The sequence below is a fragment of the Talpa europaea genome (genome assembly GCF_964194135.1).
Source record: "Talpa europaea genome assembly, chromosome: 16".
NCBI classification, from domain to species: Eukaryota; Metazoa; Chordata; class Mammalia; order Eulipotyphla; family Talpidae; genus Talpa; species Talpa europaea.
In genome coordinates this window covers 6,527,441-6,548,369 of record NC_140084.1, presented here as the reverse complement: position 1 = coordinate 6,548,369, position 20,929 = coordinate 6,527,441, and the positions used below count along the sequence as shown (strand labels likewise).

Genomic DNA, 20,929 nt, shown 5'->3' with positions numbered 1-20,929 from the left:
AGGGTGAGGGCTAGCTGCCGGCTGCCTGGCCTCATTCCACCCCCAGCAAGGAACAGTCATTGCTCAAGACCCACTTGCTCAAGTGGGGGCTGCAGCCAGAAGGTCTCCATTTTTGGGTGGGGGCCACAGGCTTGTACCCCAGAAGGGCTCAGGAAACCTGCCAGCACCAGGAGGCAGGCTTTCTTCCCAGGGGCCTCCCTTATGTCCCACTGGGCCCATAATCACGCTGCCCTGGCCGTGGTCAAAGTACAGCCGCCATGGTCTTACAGGACAGGAGGCCAGAGATGGGGTGTGCCTGGTACCACCGCATTAAGGGGGTTACACCACAGTGTACCATCTGTCAGTCAACCCCTGGCCGGGTCTGTGTGTCCCTTGCTCCAAGGCCAGAGCCAAGGACATACCAGGAAGTGTGTGTTTATTGCTAGGGCCCAGCCTTTACCTTGTTTGCACAAGGCTCCTCCAGCTTCCTGGTGAAGGTTCTGGCTTTCCCAGTTCGGCTGGCTGAGGGAGCCTAACCATGCCCGTGGTCGGAAGGCAGATGTTATCCATCCGCTGCCCTCTTGGTCACCTGCTTGTGTAGCCAGCCCCTGGCCTGTCTTGGTGCCATCAGAGGCTTGGTCTCTGCCTGCCAGGCCACAAAACTGGATCAGGCTCTGAGCGTGACTGAGGCGGCATTGCCGCCAGCTCTTTGCTGGAGGTTGGCTGCAAGCACCGAGTGTGCTGGAAGCAGCCAAGTGCTCTCCTGTGGCGGGCTGTCCCTTCCCGCCCCTTCCATTCATGGGTGATTGTGGCTTAGAGTCCTCCCATCCCCTCCCTCCTGCCCTCCCTCAGGACGAGCTCAGCAGCCACGCGTCAGCCCTTCTGAGCCTATCACCTCGTCCTGTCCAGTGACCCGCTCGTCTGCTCTCTGCTTCAGCCTCCCCCACCGATGACGGCCCAAGGCTTTGTCACCCCCTGGAACCGCTCCACCCCTGAAATCGCTGAGTCAGGCACCCCCCTCTCTACCCACAGCCTTCAGGCCTCCCAGCCCACTCTTAGTCCCTTGTGGGATGCGGGTTCCGGACTCAGCAGGACCCTGGGCCTTGCTTCCTCCCCTGCTGCTGCCCCTTCTGTCTTCATTTTCCTCCCTCCCCGACTGAGGTTCCCGGGTCCATCATTCAAGCGCTCTTCTGCCAACATCCGCAGCTCTCTTGGCCGCCCGTCTCATGGTCCCGCCCGGCTGGCAGCCCCCCAGCCCTGGAGGAATCCCAGCAGCCTCCTGCCTGAGGCACCCTCCCCCATCTCCACCGCCGGCAGCAAAGCTGGGGAAGCCGGCGTTGGGCGGGTTGTCCCTGCTGTGTGACGATCACGTTCACCAGCTCAGCTGACCTTGGCCGGTCCTGGCCCAGCCAGCAGCTTGCTCTCCCAACTCGGCACCCTACAGCCCCCCACCAAGTTGGGAAGACCATTTCCCATGTTGAACCCCAATCCCTCTCCCGTCCCCCACCTTTCTCTCTGGGCAGATGGCCCACCTCCTCCTCCACAGAGACAATGGAAGCCAATCCGCTTCCCAGGGCGGCATCTGTGCCCCCCCCAACCCCATTCCAGTGGCAGAGGTGCCCCCCTCATCTCTTGGGCCCATCTGCTGGTGTCCTTGAGGCCCTTCACTTCATTCCCGGGACCCTGAGTGACCCCTCATCCACGCCCCTGTGTGTACCACCTTCCCTTGCTGGTTTTTCTCATCGTCACGGGAACAAGCTCAAGTCTCTCGGACCATGACAGACCCTTCTCCTGAGGCTTAAACTTTTATAGTCACTGTTCTCTCACCTCCCTACATCCTTCAAGCCTCCAGTCGGCTTCTAGCATAGCACCACAAGCCCCAAGCCCCAAGACTTGGGTCATTGCTGACCTTTGTGCGGTCAAGTAGACAGCCTAACTCTGTGGTCTCCTCAGAAGCCACATCCCTCTCACCGCCTCCAACTGTCTCCTTCCTCTCACGGTATCTGATTTAGCTCCCCCCGCCCTGGCTGCTCTTCCTCCTCTTCCACTGCACCATCTTCTTCACCCTGGGTCATCCCAGAGTGAGGAGTGCTGCAGAAATGGGTGAAGCCTTCCACAGGGGCCCATCCAGAGGCCCTCTCCCAGGCTGGGGACTTCCTTGAGGGGATGGCTATTTGGCTGAAGGGAAGGGCATTTAAAGGAAGAATTGGGGCTGAAGAATTCTAGGCTGAAGAAACCCCATATGTTCTGGCAGCTAGAGCAGGGAGGCCCTGGCTCTGTGTCCTCCCTGGGAAGAAGGAAGTTAACCTAGAGCTATCCAGAGCATAGAATTCAGAGGGGGAGTGGTCCCCCAGGTGGTGAAAGCCTCAGTGAGGGGTCCTATCCTTGGGGGTGGAGATTTGAGGGAGCAATGCCATTGCTGCCACGGACAAGGCTGGCCGAGCTGGAGTGGAGGTGGTGACCACCACAGGTGCCACCTTAGCTTCTTCCCTCAGAATCTCTTAGTTGCCTTCAGAGCCGCCACAGGATAGCTGGGACAGGCTTCTGCAGGAGGGGATGAGTTCGGTGTCACTGAAGGGAAGCCAGCAGACACTGACCCAGGCCTCCTCTACCTTCCCATGTGAGGGGCGTCACTGGTTTTGCACAGCTCAGCCAGCCCTCAGCCAATGCACAGGACCAGCACCTCCCATGAGCCAGACCAGTCCTGTGGGGAGATGGAGGAATGCAGTGGGGTGGGTGCCAAAGGTGGTATAGACAGCCCTGGAGAGGCCTGTGTGCGGCTACCCCAAGTGGAGCTTGGGATGACAGGAGGCTTCCCAGCATTGAGAAGGACGCAGACTGGGCTTGAGCAAGAGGGGTAGACTGGCTGGATGATTCAGCTCCGTGACATGGTGATAATATGTAAGATGTCACTGTGCAAAGGGCTCCTTGCTTTGTGACTGGGGATAGAACCACTTTTAGGACTTTTTGGTGCTGGAGAAGACCTTGGCCATTCTGGGATGATTTCCGTGTGCCCTAAGAAGGAAGCTGAGAGAGTCGCTTGTGGGAGAAGTGAGCCTGATCTCGGGATTCTCAGGTGTGCCCCAAACGCCTCTGTCATAAGTGATCCTCCTTGGGGAGGGCCCCCTCCAGCGTGCAGTCTGCACCTGGTCACCTGTGCCATCTGGGGGAGCAGTTCCCAGAAAACAGTGTTTGCAGACAGTGAGGGCTGGAGGCCAGGACAGGGAGGCTGAGGGAAACCTACTTCTCTCTGTGACCCCGCATGGCCCGAGATTGGAGCAATGTGCCCTGCGGAGAATGGGAACCTAAATGGGAATGTGAGTTCCCAAACTGCTCCTGTGCCAGATGCCGTGGTGCCTCCAGCCTGGACTGGACAGCGGGTTGGAGGCTTTGTCCCAGGAAATGGCCTCAAGTGCTCCGTGCCTGCCGCCACACCTGCCATTCTGCCCGGGGCACATTGCTCCAATCTTGAGTCATGCGGCGTCACAGAGAGCAGCAGGTTTTTTCCTCAGCCTCCCTACCCTGGCCCTCCAGCCCTCACTGTCTACAACCACTGTTTTCTGGGTCAACTGCAGGGCCTCTAGGCTGGACCTGCAGGCCTGCTGTGCTTTCTGGATCCCAGGTAGACCTGGCTTCCGCCTTGAGGGAGAGCCAGCACCAACACTTCCGCGCTCGAAGGAGAGATCACAGGAGCGCTTCGAGCCCCAGAAGGCTCAGATCACATGGGAGGATCCAACAGGGCCCCTGGGGAGGGGCAGCTCAGGGGCTCACTAGCTCTGTTAGGGGCTGCACTTGAGTCATCCTGATTGCAGCGGTGAAACTGACGCTGGGCAGGAAAAGTGCTGAGGCAATAGCTGGGTATCACTGCTCACTTTCCTCCCTGGGAAGTGCTCTGAAGGGCCCAGAGGTGACAGAGCACAGATACTGCTGCTGGCAGCCCCTGCTGGGTGCTGCAGGTGGACACGTGCAGAGGTATGTAGCTGTCATGGCCTGGCTGCTGCCCGGGCAGCCCCCCGGACAGAGATGGGGAGATGGACGCAAGCTGTGTTGCTCCAGCAGGTGGCGCCAAAGGGCACCGCAAAGGGCAGGGCTTGGCTAGGGGCTCTGAAGACTTCCTGGAGGAAATGGCTTCCTAAACGCCAACCGCCAGCCGAGACTTCTGGGGGCCCAGGCTGAGTCTTAAAGGCCCAGGGTGAGGGAGGCCTTGGGGCAGAGGAATACCGCCTGCCCCACTCCCACCCCACAAGGGCCTCTTCGGCCTGGCGGACAGCCACCTGTCCACTCCCCAGCTGTCTTCCTCTGCAGGGAGACGCTGACCAGCTGGAACCTCATTCTCTCCTCTGGAGGCCAAATGAGGGGAGGCGTGCTGAGTGGTTTCTGGGGGCAGGGAGGCAGCTGCTGAAGCCAGACAAGGAGGGAGGAGGATTTCCCTGCCTGCTGAAGGCCTTGGCCTTAGGGAAGAAGCAGACAGCTGGGCCTGTGTCATCTCTGCCAGGCCTGCCCTGCCTCCTTCCTCCGAGAAAGACGATTCTGACTCTCAGTGGGCAGGGGAGAAACGCACGGGCTGCTGCTGCAGTGACTCTCGTGCAGGGAAGGGCTGGGCCTGGCCTCGCATGGGTTACGGGGGGCCTTGGAAGGGAGAGGAGGCTTCACTTGGCTCAGCATTTTCTGTGGTGCCCGGCTCAGACTTCTAGCAGGAGAGACTGGGGGCAGCTGTGAGTGCTGCCACCGGCCCTTACGGCTGCTGTCAGGGCTGAGAAGTGAATCATTGCTGGCTGGTTCCGCATCACTGGAGGGACAGCAGCAAAGCCAGATGGTGGAACCTTGCCACAGGACTCTTCCGAGGCGGGGCCATGACCCCGAGAGTACCACGGCCCCTCCCTTGGGCCCTCACCCCGAGTTGTGGACACAAGGAGCAGGGTAGGGATAGAAAAAGGAAGCTGGCTTGTGGGGATCCCTCTGAGAAGACCAGGCTAGATGGAAGGGTGGAGGCAGTGGCTTCTCTGCCCTAGGGAGCACCCTCTCTGGGCCAGCCTCCTGGCAGTGGGGCGCTGATGCTGTGGTCATGGGGTCAGTAGGGTCGTGGGGCCTGAGGCATGCTGTTGTCCCCTGCCCTGCCCAGAGGGTTGTGAGCGCCACGTGGCACATCCTGTGGTTTGGGGTTGGGTCTTTGTGACCGGTTTGGAAGGTGGTGACTAGAGCGGAGCCAGACAGGGCACCCGCAGAGAGTGGCAGGAGGTGAGGCGGACATGGGCCTGGGGTATGTGGGATTCTGGAGGGATGTCCTGTCCAGGGCAGAGAAGAGAAGGCTGGAGCGGGAAGGCTTCCCCTGAGGGTCCGCCGCTCTGCCAGCTCTGTGGGGTCGGGGCAGCAGGCTGCCACTCTGGCCTCTGGCTTGCAGCTGCAAAAAGGCCCTGCCTGACAACCTCAGTTTGGGGGGGGGGGAGCCTATCTCTTCTCAGCGCACATCCTGTGGCTGACCCAGCCGGATTGGGGGTGGAGAGAGGGCAGCTGCCTGGCCCCAAGCCCAGGAGAGCAGAGGTCGTAGGAGGGCGCGGGGCCGGGTAGGAGCTAGGGGAGCATGTGGCAAGCAGGGGGAGAAGGGTCAGGCCAGGACAGGAGCCGTGGCTTCCTCCTGCTGCCTTCCCGCAGGGCCCTGTGGGACTCCCCCAGTGACCAGCCCTCAGAGCTGGGGCCTGGCCCACCACCTCCTTCCCTTCCTGCCCTTGCTATCAGGGGGTCTTCCTTGGACAGCCTCAGCCCTAGGTGCTCAGATACAGTCCCAGGACCAGGGCCTAGCTGTGCCTACCCAAAAGCCAGGGCAGGGCCGGGCCTGTACCCAGCTCAGGGCAGTGGTAGCCTCCCCTTTCAGGGGGCCCTCACACTGACTTTGGAGAATGTCCCTTCTGAGGCCTCATCCAGCTCCCTTATGCCCATTCCTAGTCACAGCCTGACTGTGACCGGAGGCCCCACCCGCTCTTCTGCCCAGATGTATCTCGCTTACTGCACAGAACTCTGGCCCAGCCCTGGGTGGCACTGTCTGGCCGGTTGGAGCAGAGCTTGCCCCTTGCAGAGTCTGAGTGGCGCGGCCCCTCCCCTGCCCAGCTCCACAGCCCCCTCTGCTGCCCATGCACTCTCCAGCGCCTCTGCCTGGGGGCGCCTCGGCCTTGGCCTGGGGCTGACCTGCGCCCAGCCTCCTGTCAGGTCTCTGGGCCTCCTCCAGGCTGTTCTGGGCTGATGCCCGGCCTTGGCCTGGAGCCCTGAAGGAGGAGGTGGTGCTCCTGCTTTGGAGTGGGGCTGTGCAGGGCAGCTCCTCCGATTCTGCCTGACCCGGGGCCTCACTCCAGAGAGGCCCGTCACTGGCTCTTCTCCCCACCCGGCCCCTCAGCCTTTCCTCCCTTGCTGTCTCGCCCCTGCCCCAGCCCCCCGTCCCCACCCAGCGCCCAGCGCCACCCTAAGTGGACCCCCTGCTTACATCTTGGCTCCTGCCCCACCCCGAGTACACCAAGTGAAGTCAGGACCCTCTGCCGGGTCTGTGGGTCCAGCCTGCTGGCAGCACTGCTCGCCTCCTCCCCTGCTGCCAACTGCCTGCGCGCAATTCCTCGAGTGCAGCTGTGCCTCGGTGGCTGCCTCCAGGCCTTTGCACACGCTGTTCCCTCTACCCAGAACACGCTTTCATCTCCCTGTTCTTTCATCCCAGGGCCTGCCTGCACGTGCCCCCTCCGTGTGCCCACAGTTACCCCGTCCTGCCCGGACACTGTTCACACGGTGGAGTGGTTACCTGCTTTCCCGTCATTCGCGGGGCTTGCAATCACCTTCACCCCACACGGGGGGCTGTCTGTCCTGTGCCTCTGCTGCTGGAGCAGGGGCCTCGCTGGGGCGGGGAGGTGAGCCGGTGGTGCTGACTGTCCGCACCCAGGAGGCAGCACACATGGTTGAGGGGCAAAGGCAGGGGCTGGGCAGCCAGGCCTTCCAGCCCCCACCCCCACCCCTGACGGCCGCCCTGCTGTTGTGTGCCTCCCGTAGCTACAGCTACATGATTGACAACGTAATCCTGCTCATCACGGGCACGCTGCACCAGCGCTCCATCGCCGAGCTTGTGCCCAAGTGCCACCCCCTGGGCAGCTTTGAGCAGATGGAGGCCGTGAACATTGCGCAGACGCCCGCCGAGCTCTACAATGCCATCCTGGTGGACACGCCCCTGGGTGAGCCGTGGTGGCAGAGGGGGGAGGGAGCCTTGGCATCAGTATCTGTGCCTCACTGTGGTTGCGGATCCCCCAGTAGGGGGATGACCCCAAGCGAGGGCTCCCCGCTGCTGCTCACCTTTACCTTCCCTGTCCCCACCCCACACACACACCCCTTCTGCTCTGTCCTGTTGCATCAGTGGGTCCGGGCAGGCTGCCCCTGGACCTCTATCAATGAAACTTTGTGAAAGCCGCTGATTTTCGGGACACGAGAAGGGCCGAGCTTGTGGAGGATGGCAAGAGCAGTCTGGGTTCCCCGGAGTCTTGGGCCCTCTGGCAGACTGTGGCCCCAAGCTGGGCTGCAGTAGTTGGCTGTCCTGAGGCAGAGGAGGGAAACAAGCAACTCCACTTGCCTCCATCAAGCAGATCCCAGGGGTCAGGTCAGGCAGTGTCCGGCAGGATGCAGGGTCCGTGTCAGAGGCCAAGGAAGGAAGGGGAACTGGGAGCTTCCTGCAGGGCCCCGCCTAGCCAGTGCTGGCTCCTGTCTGCCTTGGAGACTGAGGAGAAAGCATGAGCACTGTCACTAGCTAGTGCCTTCAAGGCTGCAGCCCTGTTCCCCAGAGCACCACCTCCAGGAAGCCTCCAGGGTTGACCCACTGAGATCTAAACCACACTTGGTTCTGTGCTGAGAGGCCTGAGCCCTACTAGCTGGCCTTATCTGCTATAGACTCTCCCAGGGACTCTGAGCTGGTTCTGGGCTATTTGTGGCCCCTTCTGTTTCTCCATCTTTCAAGAAGAGACAGATCAGTGGGTTTGCAGCACATGCCCCCCCACCCTGAAGGGAGAGGGAGGTGGGGTTCTATCCGGTTCTGGACTCTTCCAAGTTTGCTAGTTACTAGTTCATGCCCACCCAGATGTCACACTCATTCCTTGTCTACGGAGGAGGAGGCTGGTTTTCCAAATGTGGGCCCCAGGCCCTCCGGGGGAGTGCAGAGAAGTGGGCGTTTGATCCCAAATCCACAGCTGCCCCTCAAGAAGAGAGGATGTCACGGCCTCTTACGCAAGCCTGTCTCTGGCATGGTCTGAGCTTGGGTCTGCCCCAGCGGCGATTAGATCATGTTATGGCTGGCCGCCTCCTTTATAAATCAGTTTTAGGAGCAAAAAGGCAGGAGAAACTCAGGTCAGTGCACGTGGCCCAGAGTTTTGCTTCTGCCACTTCCAAGGCAATAGCCCAGACCAGTGTGGGGACCCCCCAACACCCAGCCCCTCTGTGCCCCACAGGGCAGTTCAGCATCCGCAGGACCCTCGCCACAGCCCCGCCTGCCAGCCCACCCTTCACACGCGTGTCTTTCCTCCCCAGCGCCTTTTTTCCAGGATTGCATCTCAGAGCAGGACCTGGACGAGATGAACATTGAGATCATCCGCAACACACTCTACAAGGTAGTGCCCCCGCGGACAGGCTGGGGGGCGGCAGGCGGACTGGGCGTAGATGGGTGGGGTCGTGGGCGTGATGGGCCCATGATTTATGTGGGGTGCCGGGGACGGGAAACATCTGCGCCAGGCTCCTATCCCGGGGGCTTAACCACTCACTCCCGGCTCCTGTGATGGGCGCAAGGCTGCACGGAACAAGTTCTCTGTCCCGCGGTGCCCGCGGCAGGTGATTAAGATCGGTGGGAGTGGCGGCCTCTCCACAGCGTGGCCTGTCAGAGCTGGCTCCTGCACGGCCGCTCCCCCTGCATCCAGGAGGGTCACGGGCCACCACCCAGGCCATAGCCCTCGGGCTCCCCGACTTGGGCTGTTGCCAGCTCGGACAGGCCCTGAGCAGAGGCCAGACTGTGTCTGGTGCCGTGGGGGCAGGGCCCCAGCCAGGCGTCGCTGTGTCCCCACAAGTCCCTGTGTCCTGAGCTTCCCGCCCAGGGCCCGTGCCACGACCCCCATCCTCATGCCCACCCACCTTCTGCTTTTCACCAGGTGGTGGCACAGGCTGGTGACCCCTGAGATAGAGTAAGTGAACTTGGGGTTCCCAGGTGAACACTGCCCTGAGGTGAAGAGCAGGGCTAAGAAGCAAGGGAAGAAGGGTCATGGCCAGGGGCCAGTGCAGGACATTTGGGACAGACTGGGCTCTGGTCTTGGTGATCCTGAACTGATGGGATAGCCAGGGACATGGGTCAGCAGTCCCGTGGGCAGGCCTTGAATGCAGGCTGAGGATGGCACCGGGCTGCTGACCTAGCCCCGAGGACCTCTGTCCAGCAGATCTTTATAGTGATCTGCTCTTGCCCTGGCTGCTGGCCAGCCTTGGCTGCAGCCTGAGCCCAGGCCTTTGAGTCCTGCCACAGGTGCCTGGGCCAGAGTGCAGGGGCGGCCTGGTGGAGGGAAGGGCTTGCCTGGAGGCCGCAGTGGTGTGGGCACCAGGGCAGCACTTGCAGAAGGCAAGCCGGGAGCATGGGCAGCAAGCACTTTGCTGAGGAAGTGCAGGTTCCAGAAGAGCAGGAGGCAGTTGTGCAGGGAGAGGCAGGCACAGGGTCCAGCCACCTGGCCAGAAGTTTGAGCCTTATCTGTGGGCAGGGTCAGCCAGTGAAGGTTTCCACAGGGCAGGGACTGATCGGAAAGCCCCATCCGGCTGCAGCGTGGAGGCCGGATTAGCAGGGATGAGCCTAGAGGCAGGAAGATTATCACCTTCTGTAATGCTCAGGGTGGCCCAGGAGCTCTGGAGGCATCTGTATCCCCATCTGTAAGATGAGAAACTGAGGGCTTAGAGACATAGGGCAGGTGGCCTGATGCGACCCGCTAGACGCTGGCGGCCCTGGGGATCATACCCAGCTCTGCCTATCTGCCAAGCAAGTGCTCTCACCTGGCGTCAGGGTGCATGCCTGTGCTCCCGCCCTCCCTGCTGGCCCGCTGCCGGGTTCCTTGCCCTGAGACTGGGTAAGGGGTGCGGCTATCCCCCCAGCCTCACCCACACCGTCACCAGACCTAACTGGTTTCAGCTGGAGTTACCAATGAGGGCTGCCTAGGCCCCAGCTCATAAACACGATCTGATGGCGCGGGCCCTGTGCCAGGACCGCTTGCCCGTCCAACGGTGTCTCAGCCCAGTGGCCACAAATGGGAGATTAAATGGACCCTCAGCCCCCTGGTGGAACTGTAAGCGGCTGGTGCAGCAACCATGGGCGGGCAGGCTCCAGCAGACAGGGTGGAGGCGAGAAGGTGACCTTGACGCTGGGTCTTTGAGGTGTTCTCAGCGGTCCTAGCCTCCAGAGGAGCGTCTGGATCTGTCCTGCCTTCTCCACCTGGGAGCCGGCCTTGCAGGGATCAGTACGGCTTGGGGAAGCCTCCCCTCAGATAGAAACCTTAGGCCCCACTGGGGCAGGCCTGGGGGGTGGACACAGCCAGCTTGGCCAGCCACAGAAAAGGAAATGGCCAGGAGCACCCAGTCACGATAGGATGGGAGCTGTTTGTGCCACCTACACCCTCTGATTTCTGGTGACCTCTGTGCTGGGATCCACGCTCTCCTTCCTGGCTTCTTAATCCAGGTCCTGTTCTAGACTTGAGTCACCTAAGGCCTTCCCCTGCGCCCCGTCTGCCAGTGCTGCTGGCCAGGCTCTATGTGGACTGTGGGCTCCTGGGTCTCGTCCCGTCTTCTCTCCTGACACAGCCCCAGGCCCGAGTCAATGGGTGGCGAATGGAAAGGTCTCCCCGCCTGGGCGGCTAGACGTCGGCTCGAGAGCTTCCCACGCCTCGCAGCCCTCACTTCCCACATCAGAAAAAGCTCTAGTCTGTGGAGCAGAGTCCCTGTGACCACACCTCCTGAGGGGCCTGGAGGCGCAGTGACCAGCCACCCCTAGAGGGGCTGCAGAGAGAGGGGTGGGAGGGAGCCTGTGGTGGCTGGCTGTGAGCGCGTGCCGGGTCAGACCTGTCCTGCTCTGTCTCCTCCGCCTGCCCAGCAGATCCAGTCTGCCGGGGCAGGAAGTGCTTGCCCCTGCTGGCCGTCCATGTGTCCCGGCCTTGCGCTGCAGGACTGACGTCCGCGTAGGCAATAACCATGCCTCCGCAGGAGCCGGGCTGACGCTTTGGTTCCCGGGACTGATGCCTGGGGCTTGGAGGAGGGAAGGGAAGGAGGGGTGTTCTGAAAGGTGGGGCGCGAGAGGGGCCAGGGCACCCAGCGCGTGACTTCTCAGGAGTGACCCTTCCTCACTAGCCCATCTAGTCCTGCTTTTCTGAGGCTGTGGAGGGGAGACTGGGGACAAAGACAGGCAGCACAGCAGGGGGCAGATAGCCCATCTCTGAGTCTGGCCCTCCGCCAGATGAGGCCATGGGGGCAGAGCCCCCCCCCCTCCCCCCCCCCCCCAAGCAGACCTGCAGCCAGAATTGCTGTCACTCCTGGTGGGACGCTGCAGGCTGCTGCCGCCTGGCTGGTTAACAGTTGGGTGTTTCAGGCTCTGACATGAGGACCGTCCTGGCCAATCCATGGGTGTGATGTTGGACTCACCATAAAAGGGGCTGGGGAGGGAGCTGGGAGGGAGCTGGCAAGCCCCCAGGCTTCCTGCGGGGCTGAGCAGGCCCCATGTTCTGCACAGGCCTACCTGGAGTCCTTCTACAAGTTCTGCACCCTACTGGGCGGGACCACAGCTGATGTCATGTGCCCCATCCTGGAGGTGAGTGCCTGCCAGCCCTCCTGCCTGCTGACCCCCGGCAGCCCTGGCTGGGGACCCCTGCCCGCTGACTGGCTACTGGCCTCCCTCCCGCCCCCTCTTTCCTTGCCTGTGCCCGGCCTCACAGTTTGAAGCCGACCGCCGCGCCTTCATCATCACCATCAACTCCTTCGGCACAGAGCTGTCCAAGGAGGACCGAGCCAAGCTCTTTCCACACTGCGGGCGGCTCTACCCTGAGGGCCTGGCCCAGCTGGCTCGGGCTGACGACTATGAGCAGGTCAAGAACGTGGCTGACTACTACCCGGTGAGTGCCTGGCGGGAGGACGGTGGGTCAGCACGCTGGCCCTGCATCCCCGTCCCGCACCCAGCTACGTCCTCATGCCGTGCTTCCCCCCACCCCTCACCCCTGGCCAGGAGTACAAGCTGCTCTTTGAGGGTGCAGGCAGCAACCCTGGAGACAAGACCCTGGAGGACCGATTCTTTGAGCACGAGGTGAGCGCCGGGCCTGCCGGGAGGGGCGGGTGCTCAGGCCTGACTCCGAGGTCACGGCCTTCTGCACACCACACCTGCCTCTCTCCGCAGGTCAAACTGAACAAGTTGGCCTTCCTGAACCAGTTCCACTTCGGTGTCTTCTACGCCTTCGTGAAGCTGAAGGAGCAGGAGTGTCGCAACATCGTCTGGATCGCCGAGTGCATCGCCCAGCGCCACCGCGCCAAGATCGACAACTACATCCCCATCTTCTAGCGCCCTGGCCCCGGCTCCCCACACGTGTGCGTGTCCGTGTGTGTGGCAACAAAGCCACGGCTCACCCGCCTGCCCCAGGGGGTAGCACATTGTCCTAGTGGCTGCCCAGCCCCCCCAGCCCTCTGAGACTGCTCTTGGGCCTGAAAGGGGCTGGGCTTCTGCTTCCCCCACCAAGGATGGACCAAGCCCCACCGTCACAGCAAGGAGCCCCTCAGCCCGACGTTTACAGCCGCTGACATGTCTGAGAAGCATGTGGTCACTTTTGTGTCCCCCCCACACCTGAGGACCCCCTGGGGGCAGCGTGAGCCTCCTCTCCCTTCTGTGGGTCACCCCCAGAGCCGTGGCCCAAGGGAAGGATAGAGTGTATGTCTTTGGGGTGTGAGGGAAGTAGCTCTGAAACCCCCTCCCTCCGCACTGTCCTGTGAGACAATAAACTGTCCTCTCTAAGCCTGGCTGTCCGCTGTCTCTTTAGACCCCAGTACCTCCCAGACCCCCAACTTCCCTCAGGGCCTGCCCTTGCTAAGTCCTCTCCTGCCTAAGCCTTCTACCTCCCTCTCTTAGTCCAGAGCCCTGGGCCGGCCTCCTCCTGGTGCAGGCAGGTTCCCGGAGGTTCCTCGGGGCCAGGGAAGTCACTGGCGGATGGCCCTATCACTGCTTCCTCTGATGGAGGCTCAGACAGGCCTGTGGACCTGGGTCTGACCCTGGAGGATCCCTGGATCCCCTTGATTGTGCCCTACAACTCCCTGGGCCAGGGTCATTACACCCATTTCACTATGAGGAAACCTAGGCCTCTGTCCAAGAGAATGAACCAGACTCTGCCCAGAGCCTCAAACCCCAAGCTGAGCCCCAGGGGTTCCCCAGGCAGCGCCTAGTCTCTCACAAAGCCACAGCCTGTCGCCCCTTCCCACAACACAGCATTTCCCACATTCTAAGAGAAATAAAAATTTGTCTTCTTTATTTAAAAAGTGGCAATCAGGCAAGTAGGGTATGCAGCCTCCCTGTGGCTTGAGAGCTCGGGGGTGGGTTGCTGGGAACCTAATTCTTGAGCCAGTCAAGAAACAGTGGTGATTCATCCTTTGAATTGCAGCACCGAGGCACTGATGCCGAGAAGGAATCCTGAGGGGGCCCCCAACCCACCCAGTCACTCCTTAGTTTGCAGAGCCGCTGTCTGCGGGGTCCTGTCAAAGGCTACAGTGAAGACTTCGACCCCAGCTGCGGGGTGGAATCTTATGCACAGAAGGGTCTGTTTGGGCTCAAAAAGAAGTAGAAAGGCCCGGAGATTCACCAGGAAGCCTCAGCCTTGCCAGGCCTGGTCTGGGGCATCGGCAGTGGCAGAGTTGGGTTTTGTTAGACCAAGTCTCTAGGGCAGACTTGTAGGTCGCAATACCCAAGGGAAGGCCCAGGGCTCATGGCATCTGCTCTGCTGGAGCAGGTAGGCCACGTGGGCACCGCTCATCGGGCCATCATGGGGGCAGGGCCCAAAGGCTTTGGGTCTTAGTCTGCATCCTGGGCGGGGGCACTGGGTTGGCCGGGCCGCAGTGCCCTTGGCAGACAGTGACTGATGAAGAAGGACTGCAGGAAGCGGCGCCGCAGGCCCTCGGGCAGGTAGTAGTGGATGAAGTACATGAGCCGCAGGCCACGGCCTGGGTAATAGCGGCGGCGTGGCTGGGTTGCCAGCAGCGCATCAGTGATGGCATCTACAACTGGGCTGAGGTCTGGTACGGCCAGGCGCAGTGAGTGCAGGAACTGCCCGTGCAAGTGCTCGATGTAGTCCTCGCCATAGGCCTGCAGCAGCTCTTGGGGTAGGTTGGCCAGCAGGAGCTGCTTGCGCTTTTCCCAGTGGCCCACATTTTGCACTGACGCTGGGGAAGGAGTGTCAAGGTCAGAGTGGGGGGGGGCCTGAGGTCAGCTAGAGAGGGCTAAGCCAGGACCAGGACTGGCCCACAACTTGCTACTCACCTCCAGCCTAAGCCCTGCCCATTCCTCAGACCTGACCCCAGCCCAGATGACACCATGCCACCCCTCTGTTCCCAGCCCTAGGCCCCACCCACGTGTCACCCAACACTGAACCCTACCTGTCTTGAAGCAACCAGGCTGGATGACGCTGACCTTGATCCCCCAGGGCAGAAGTTCACAGCCAAATGTATCCATGAGCAATACCATGGCTGCTTTGGAGGTCCCGTAGGCCGCCAGGCATGGATATGGCATGTCTCCTGGAAATGGACAGGGGCCAGGGCCGCTCAGCCTGGGCCAGGGCCTCCAATATTCCCCCCAGTCCCGTGGTGGCTCCTCTTCTGCCCCAGGCAGGGTGGCGGGGAGGCACTCACCTGCTGGGCTGCCCACCGTCACAATGCGACCCCTTGAACGGCGCAGCAGTGGCAAGAGGCCTTTGGTTAGCTCGAGTGTGCCGAAGAAATTCACCTCCATGCAGCTGCGGAATGTGGCCACCGGAGACAGCTCCACATCGGCCACTACATCGTTGTAGCCGGCGTTGTTGACCAGGCCCCACAGGCCTGAGGATGCGAAGCCGGGGCAGAAAACAGCGGATGAGCCCCCAGCAAAGCTCCAACCCCAGCCCCTTCACCACATCCAGCCATACCCTCTCCTGGCGGAGCCGCACCCACTGACCTGTGCTGGTGGTGTGGGCCTTGGTGAACTCCAGGACCCGGCTGATGTCCGCTGGCTTGGTCAGGTCCATCTGTAGCAGCCTCAGGCGAGGGGAACAGCAGGCAAGTAGCTCCAGGGCACCTGGGCTATCCAGCCCCAACACGGTGGCCAGCACCGTGAAGCCCATGGCATCTAGCTTCTTGGCTGCCTCCTTGCCAAAGCCAGAGTCACAGCCTGGGCAGGGGCAGAAGAGTCGGTGAACTGCGGCCCAGACAACCCCAGGATCACCAGCCTAAGACAATGTCAGGATTACCAGGGTCTAGGCGGGAGTCAGGCCCCAGGGCACCCAAGCTCCCAGCAGTGGCCTGCCCAGCGCTGATGGGCTTTGCCCCTCTGGCTGAACACCTGGGCCTCAACTCTTCACAGCTGTTCCCTCTGACTCCCCATAGCTGCTCCATCAGCACGGCCTATGATTCCCACTTTACAGATGAGGAAACCAAGACCCAGTGGCGATAAGTTGCTTCCTAGTCAGTCAGCAAAGAGGAAGGCCTGCTCTACGGTGGGTCCGCCTGAGGCCAGTCCCAGACCTGATGTCCTTCTGCCTGCTTGACAGCTCGCGAGCTTCGGATTACCGCGTGGCCTCTCCTCCTGTTACCTGGACACTGAGGTGGCCCTGGAGCTAGTTAGCCCTGCCCCCTTCTGCTCCCTTGAATCCATCCTCTACCTATGCAGTCAGAGAGGTCTTTCCAAGAAGGACAATGTCACTCTGCTGCCACGCCTATCCCGGGCTCCCTGCGTCCTCACGACGAAACCCGTGCCCTCGGCTCATACTCTCTGCTCTCATCATCCAGGCCTGGTGGGGCCTGAGCCCACCTCCCTCTGACACTCCAGGGCCCGGGCAAGCTGGAAGCCCAGCCCCACCTCACCTCCGACCTCCACCCTTGGAATTCTGATCAGTGGCCAGCATGAGGCACTCTCTGTGGCCCAGGCCACTTGCCCCCCGGGCACAGGATGATGGTGGATGAAGAGAACAGACCTGCATTTAAACCCCATCCCCCACCCACCAAGGGCAACCTGAAGTCAGTGACCACTCCTGGAGGCTTCCTCTCCCATCCAAGGACTAGCCAGGCCCAACCCTGCGTAGCTTCTGGGATGAGGCGTTCAGGGTGGTATGGCCCAGACACGAGCACTGGAGGCTCCATTTCCTTTCCCTGGTAGGTAGTGAGGAGCCCCCAGGCAGAGCCAGAGTGGGGACTGATAAGCTCCAGCTTCCCTGATTGTTCCCATTTTGATCCTGGCTCTGTGGGCGGCCAGCGAGGGGAGGAGGCGGGCCAGTGAGGAGGAGGTTGCTGGGCCCCCCCCCCTCGGGTGGTCCTGGTGAGCAGAAGCAGCTCTGCCTCTCCCCTCCTGGAGGGCTCAGCACCCCTCCCCCTCCAGCGGCAGAGAACAAAGCTGAGCAGGGGGCTATAAGCTGGGCTTTGAGAGCCTGGGGACTTGCCAGCCAGCCAGCCAGCCAGGGGCTGAGGGGTCCTTCCAGGCAAGTCTGGCTGGGGGAGGGGAGTGAGCGAGCGTGTGTATGTGTGTGCCTGTGTGTGCCTGTGTGTGTGTGTGTGTGTGTAACTGCCTAAGATTCCTCCCAGAGCAGACAGGACCTTTACAGAGAAACTGAGGGCTTCCAGGCCTCAGTTGTGGTCCCAACACAGTCACCCACGCCTGGCACATGCTCCGCTCCCCTGCACACACTCAGATACCTGTACATACCTCCACCCCTCCACCCCGCCTGCCTGTTCACATACCTCAGTGCCTGCAAGGGACACAGCCTCCTGCCCAAACCCTGACCCCAAGCCTGAGCTCCAGGAGCAGCCCTGACCAGCAGTTCTCAGAGGCATTCTCAGGAAGGGGAGGGCCGCAGGTCATCGGGCAGCCACCAGGCAGTGTCCTGGCAGGTGGGCAGGGCCTAGCCACCTACTTGTCCTGCATTCCTGTGGTGAGAGAAGAACCCCACTGAGAGCGGGGAGTAGGCCAGGAGGCTACTCCTTACCCGCACACGGGGTGTCTAAGCCTGGAGCTGGGGGAGCCCAAGTCACAGAAGAGGGACATCTCTCACCTCACTCTCAGATTCAAAGTTATAGAAGTAACAGCAGCAACACAAGGGCCTGTGGTGAGCGCAGGGGAGACGGCCCTCTGCCTTCTCGGTACCTGCAGTGGCCTGCAGCCTGTGCAGGCAGCTCACAAATTAGAAGGGGAGTTGCCCCTTGTGGGGCAGGAGGAGAGCGCCCAACAACCTTGTCCTCTCATAACAGGTGAATTTTTCATCTTTCCTTCCTCAAATCCCTGGACCCGGAGTCCCGTGTGGCCTCATGCTCTGCACCTAAAACTTGGGTCGGTCCCATTCAGCCCGAGCCCGGCTCTGTCACCACGGTCTTCGCTGAGACCCAAAGCCCTCGCGTGCCTCGTCTAGGCAGCAGCCTTCTTGCCTGGCGTTCAAGGCCCCTTCTGAGGAAACCACCTCCCCTGCCCCCACGCCCAGCAGCCAGCCTGGTTCCTTACTGTCCCCTACCCAGGCCATGCTTATACCTGCCTCGCGCCTTTGTCCCACACCTGCCGTCTGGTCCAGAACACCTTCCATGCCTCACCTATGTCCACTCATGCTCTGAGGCCCAGCTCAAAGACAGTCTCCTCTGGGAAGTTCTCCCAGCTTCCTCCGGTCATGCAGGGCCCCCTACTGGACCGAAAGCCTCTGGGAAAAGCTGCCCCCAGCACAGACCCAATGCAAAGGCAGAGCCAGGAGGCACCTGTCCAAAACTATGAGGTGGGGGGAGAGCAGAGAGCGCCCCTCCCCCCACACAACTGAGCCTGTGCCCCCTGGCCTTTCTCCCCCTCCCCACTTCCGGCTGGGCCTCAGCCCCCCTTCTGTTTCCCTCATTCTGGTGACAGATTTATTCCCTGCACCAGACAAAGAGAGCTCAGCCAGCGGCCTGAGGCACCTGAGCCCAGCTCCGGGAGGCGTCCCTCCTGGGCTCCGGGGCGCATCAGGGATGGGCTGTGGGGTGCTGGGCGCAGATTCCAGGCCACCACCTCAGCAGCGAGGGGGTGAGAGGTGGTGCATGAGTGGCAGCTGAATGCCCTGCTGCTCCTCGGGCTGACCTCAAGCTTTCCTGAACTCCAAGGAAACCCAACAGCTGGGGGGCAGTACCCCAAGTCCCCACGTTCGCCTTGCCAGGTCCCAGGGAGGAGGAGGTGGTGCGCCCCACGTGGGGATGTCAGGCGGAGTTTAGGGAGCGACCATCCCCCGGTCGCGAGCCCTCGTCCCTCAGGGCATGGCCCCCTGTCCCGACAGACACTGCCCCTTTGGAGAGGGGCGCAGCATCACCCCCAAACTCCAGCAGCCTCCCTCCTCCTCCGTCACCCGCCTGCTCCGCGCACCTGCCCGCTCCCTTTCCCGCCAGCACTTCCCGCAGCGACAGGTAGTCAGCCCCGACTCGGGGCGGCTCCTCCTCAGCTGGCTCCCTGCACCCGGGGGCGCACTCCCTCGGGGGGTCCCGCCTCGCCTCGCCTGCCCAGCCCTCGGGGGTGCGGCCCCGCTCTCCAGCCTGGACTCCCCGCGCTCCGCGCCCCGCGCACTCACCGGTGATGAGCACCGCGCGAGTGGCCACGGGCAGGCGCGGCGGGCGCGCCAGGCGGGACAGCGCGATCCAGCCGGCGGCGGCCAGCACGGCGAGGGCGGCCGGAGGGGGCAGCAGGCGCTGGCACAGCCAGTCGAGCGCGGCCAGCAGCGCCAGCGCGGCCAGCAGCGGGCGGCCCAGGCGCAGGTCTGCGCGCAGCAGCTGCAGCAGCGCGCGGGCCGCCACGAGCAGCCAGGCGCCGCCCGACGGCCAAGGCCAGCGCTCCATGGCGGCCGGGCCGGCGGGGCAGGGCGGGGCGGGGCGGGGCGGGGCCCGGGCTGCGGAGCGCGGAGGGCGCTCGGGGCCGGGGCCGGGGCGCGGGCGCCGCGGAGGGCACCGGCCAGGGGCTGGAGGGACACTCGCGTTCTCCGTGCGCCCTCGGGCCGCGCTTATAAAGGGCCCCGGGGGCGGGGCGGGGGCGGGGCGGGGCGGGGGGCGGGGCTTTCCGCCGCGGCGCTCGGGCACCCCCCGCCGGGCAGGTGCCCCCCCCCCCGCCCCGCCCCCGCGGCCAGATCCGCTTTCGAAGAAGCCGGAACAAAGTCCCAAAGTTGTGGCTCGAGGAGGAGCCGCCGACCGCGCCGCAGCCCCGGTGTCCTGCAGCCCCCGCGGCCCCCCGCACGCGCCGGGGCGCGGAGCCGCCGTGGGGGGCGGGCACCCCCAGTTCGCCCTCGCCGCAGACACCTGAGGACGCGCCCCGCCGCGCCCCGAGCCCCCCGCCGCGGCCGCCCGGCCCGCGCCACGCCGCGGGGAGCCCACCCGCCCTGGCCGGCAGCGCGGGCACCCCGGCCGCACCCCCGCGCCGCGCGGCCCCCGGCCCCCGGCCCCGGCGCACGCCCGGACGCGCACTCGCACCCCAGCGCCCGCGGCCTGGGGCGGGAGCAGGGGAGCGAGACGACCGCCGGGTGCTTGGCAGCCCCGGCCCTGCCTCCCCTGCACCGCCCAGCCCCGGAGATGCCCCAGCCAACCCACCTCCTCCTGCCACACAAGTGTACGCGTGTGGGAGGGGGTGCGGGTGGGGCGGGGTCCCGGGAAGCGTCTAGGCCCCCCAGTACCTCCAGTGCACCCTCCGACCCCAGGGTTTCCAAGAGTAGGCCAGTAGGGCCCCCACCCCGGAGTTGGGGAGGGCGGCCTCTCAGACAGGGTTGTCCTGCCCCCCCATCATGATTCCCAGGGGATCAAGTGAGTGACTGCGTGTGGGTGCAATCCCCTGCCAGTGTCTACGAACGTATGTGTTTGTGTGTGGCCCGTCGGCCCCCCAGTCTGCCCACCTCCAGCTCTGGCACCCTGTGCTTGGCATCCGGGCCAGGGCTCTGCCAGGTAACTAGGAGTTGATGCCAGTAGCTGACTGCCAGGCCGGGTGCTGAGGGGTCCCCGCTTCTTGTGAGTCTCCAGGCCTTGCCCAGTGCCTCCTCCAGGCTCCATTCAAGGCCTTGGGAGGTCATGGGCCTCTCCCAGCCCCTCTGCCCATTCTCTGAGGTGCCCAGGCTCCGTGCCAGGGCTTCATGACAGTGCCTCCTCCAAAGCCTCTGCCATCCAGAGATGACCCCCTGGTGGGGTCTCACGGAGGCAGCCGGGAGACAGACCCACGTAAGGGCAGAGGCTCTGGGTGAAGGGCCCATCTCCTGCACAGGGCCACACCTGTGCCCCCACCTGGCCCTCCTGGAGGAACAGATGACAGGCTAGCTCTGGCCCTGGGAGGCAGGACAGGGCTGGGACGGTGTGGGCCCCTGACCTTAGGTACGTGACCTAGTGTGCCCGTGGGCACCTGTGTTCAGAAGAGGCCACTGTGACACGTGATAGCCTCCACACTGAGGAAACGAGGTTGTGCCTGTTTGCACGCTGCCCGTGAGCTCTGTGACGCGTGGGTGCACGTGCGGCATGTGTCTCCCGTGCCGTGACGCCATGCGCTCGTGTGAGGACTTCTGTGCGTTGCGTTTCTGGGGACTCTTTCCCTTGGTCTGGGGTCATCCTTTGGAAACTCGGGAAAACAGTGCTTTTCTGAAAACTGCCGATTCCTGCTGCCCTGAATCCATGCCCCGCTCGCCGCTCCCTTGCCCCGGCTCTGAGCTGAGCTGTGGCTCCAGCCTGACTGAGGATCCGT

The 20,929-nt window shown here is 63.0% G+C and overlaps 2 protein-coding genes across 2 annotated transcripts in view; one reads left to right on the top strand and one right to left on the bottom strand.

Moving 5' to 3' along the window:
* Positions 1-12,990, top strand: part of ATP6V0D1 (ATPase H+ transporting V0 subunit d1) — a gene marked incomplete at its 5' end in the record, with an annotated part of 34,746 nt that extends 21,756 nt beyond the window's left edge. The window contains 6 exons of the mRNA XM_084257240.1: positions 7,006-7,184; positions 8,524-8,603; positions 11,738-11,815; positions 11,940-12,116; positions 12,227-12,304; positions 12,395-12,990. Of these exons, the coding sequence (XP_084113366.1) occupies positions 7,006-7,184; positions 8,524-8,603; positions 11,738-11,815; positions 11,940-12,116; positions 12,227-12,304; positions 12,395-12,556 (754 nt within the window). The 3' untranslated portion in view covers positions 12,557-12,990. The remainder of the gene's footprint in view (positions 1-7,005; positions 7,185-8,523; positions 8,604-11,737; positions 11,816-11,939; positions 12,117-12,226; positions 12,305-12,394) is intronic.
* Positions 12,991-14,050: 1,060 nt separating this feature from the next.
* Positions 14,051-19,056, bottom strand: HSD11B2 (hydroxysteroid 11-beta dehydrogenase 2; the record flags this gene model as incomplete). Its single annotated transcript, XM_084256549.1, has 5 exons — positions 14,051-14,418; positions 14,632-14,769; positions 14,884-15,069; positions 15,185-15,397; positions 18,792-19,056. The coding sequence occupies 5 exons, from the start codon at positions 19,054-19,056 to the stop codon at positions 14,051-14,053; spliced, it is 1,170 nt and encodes a 389-aa protein (XP_084112675.1).
* Between the last annotated feature and the right edge of the window lie 1,873 nt (positions 19,057-20,929).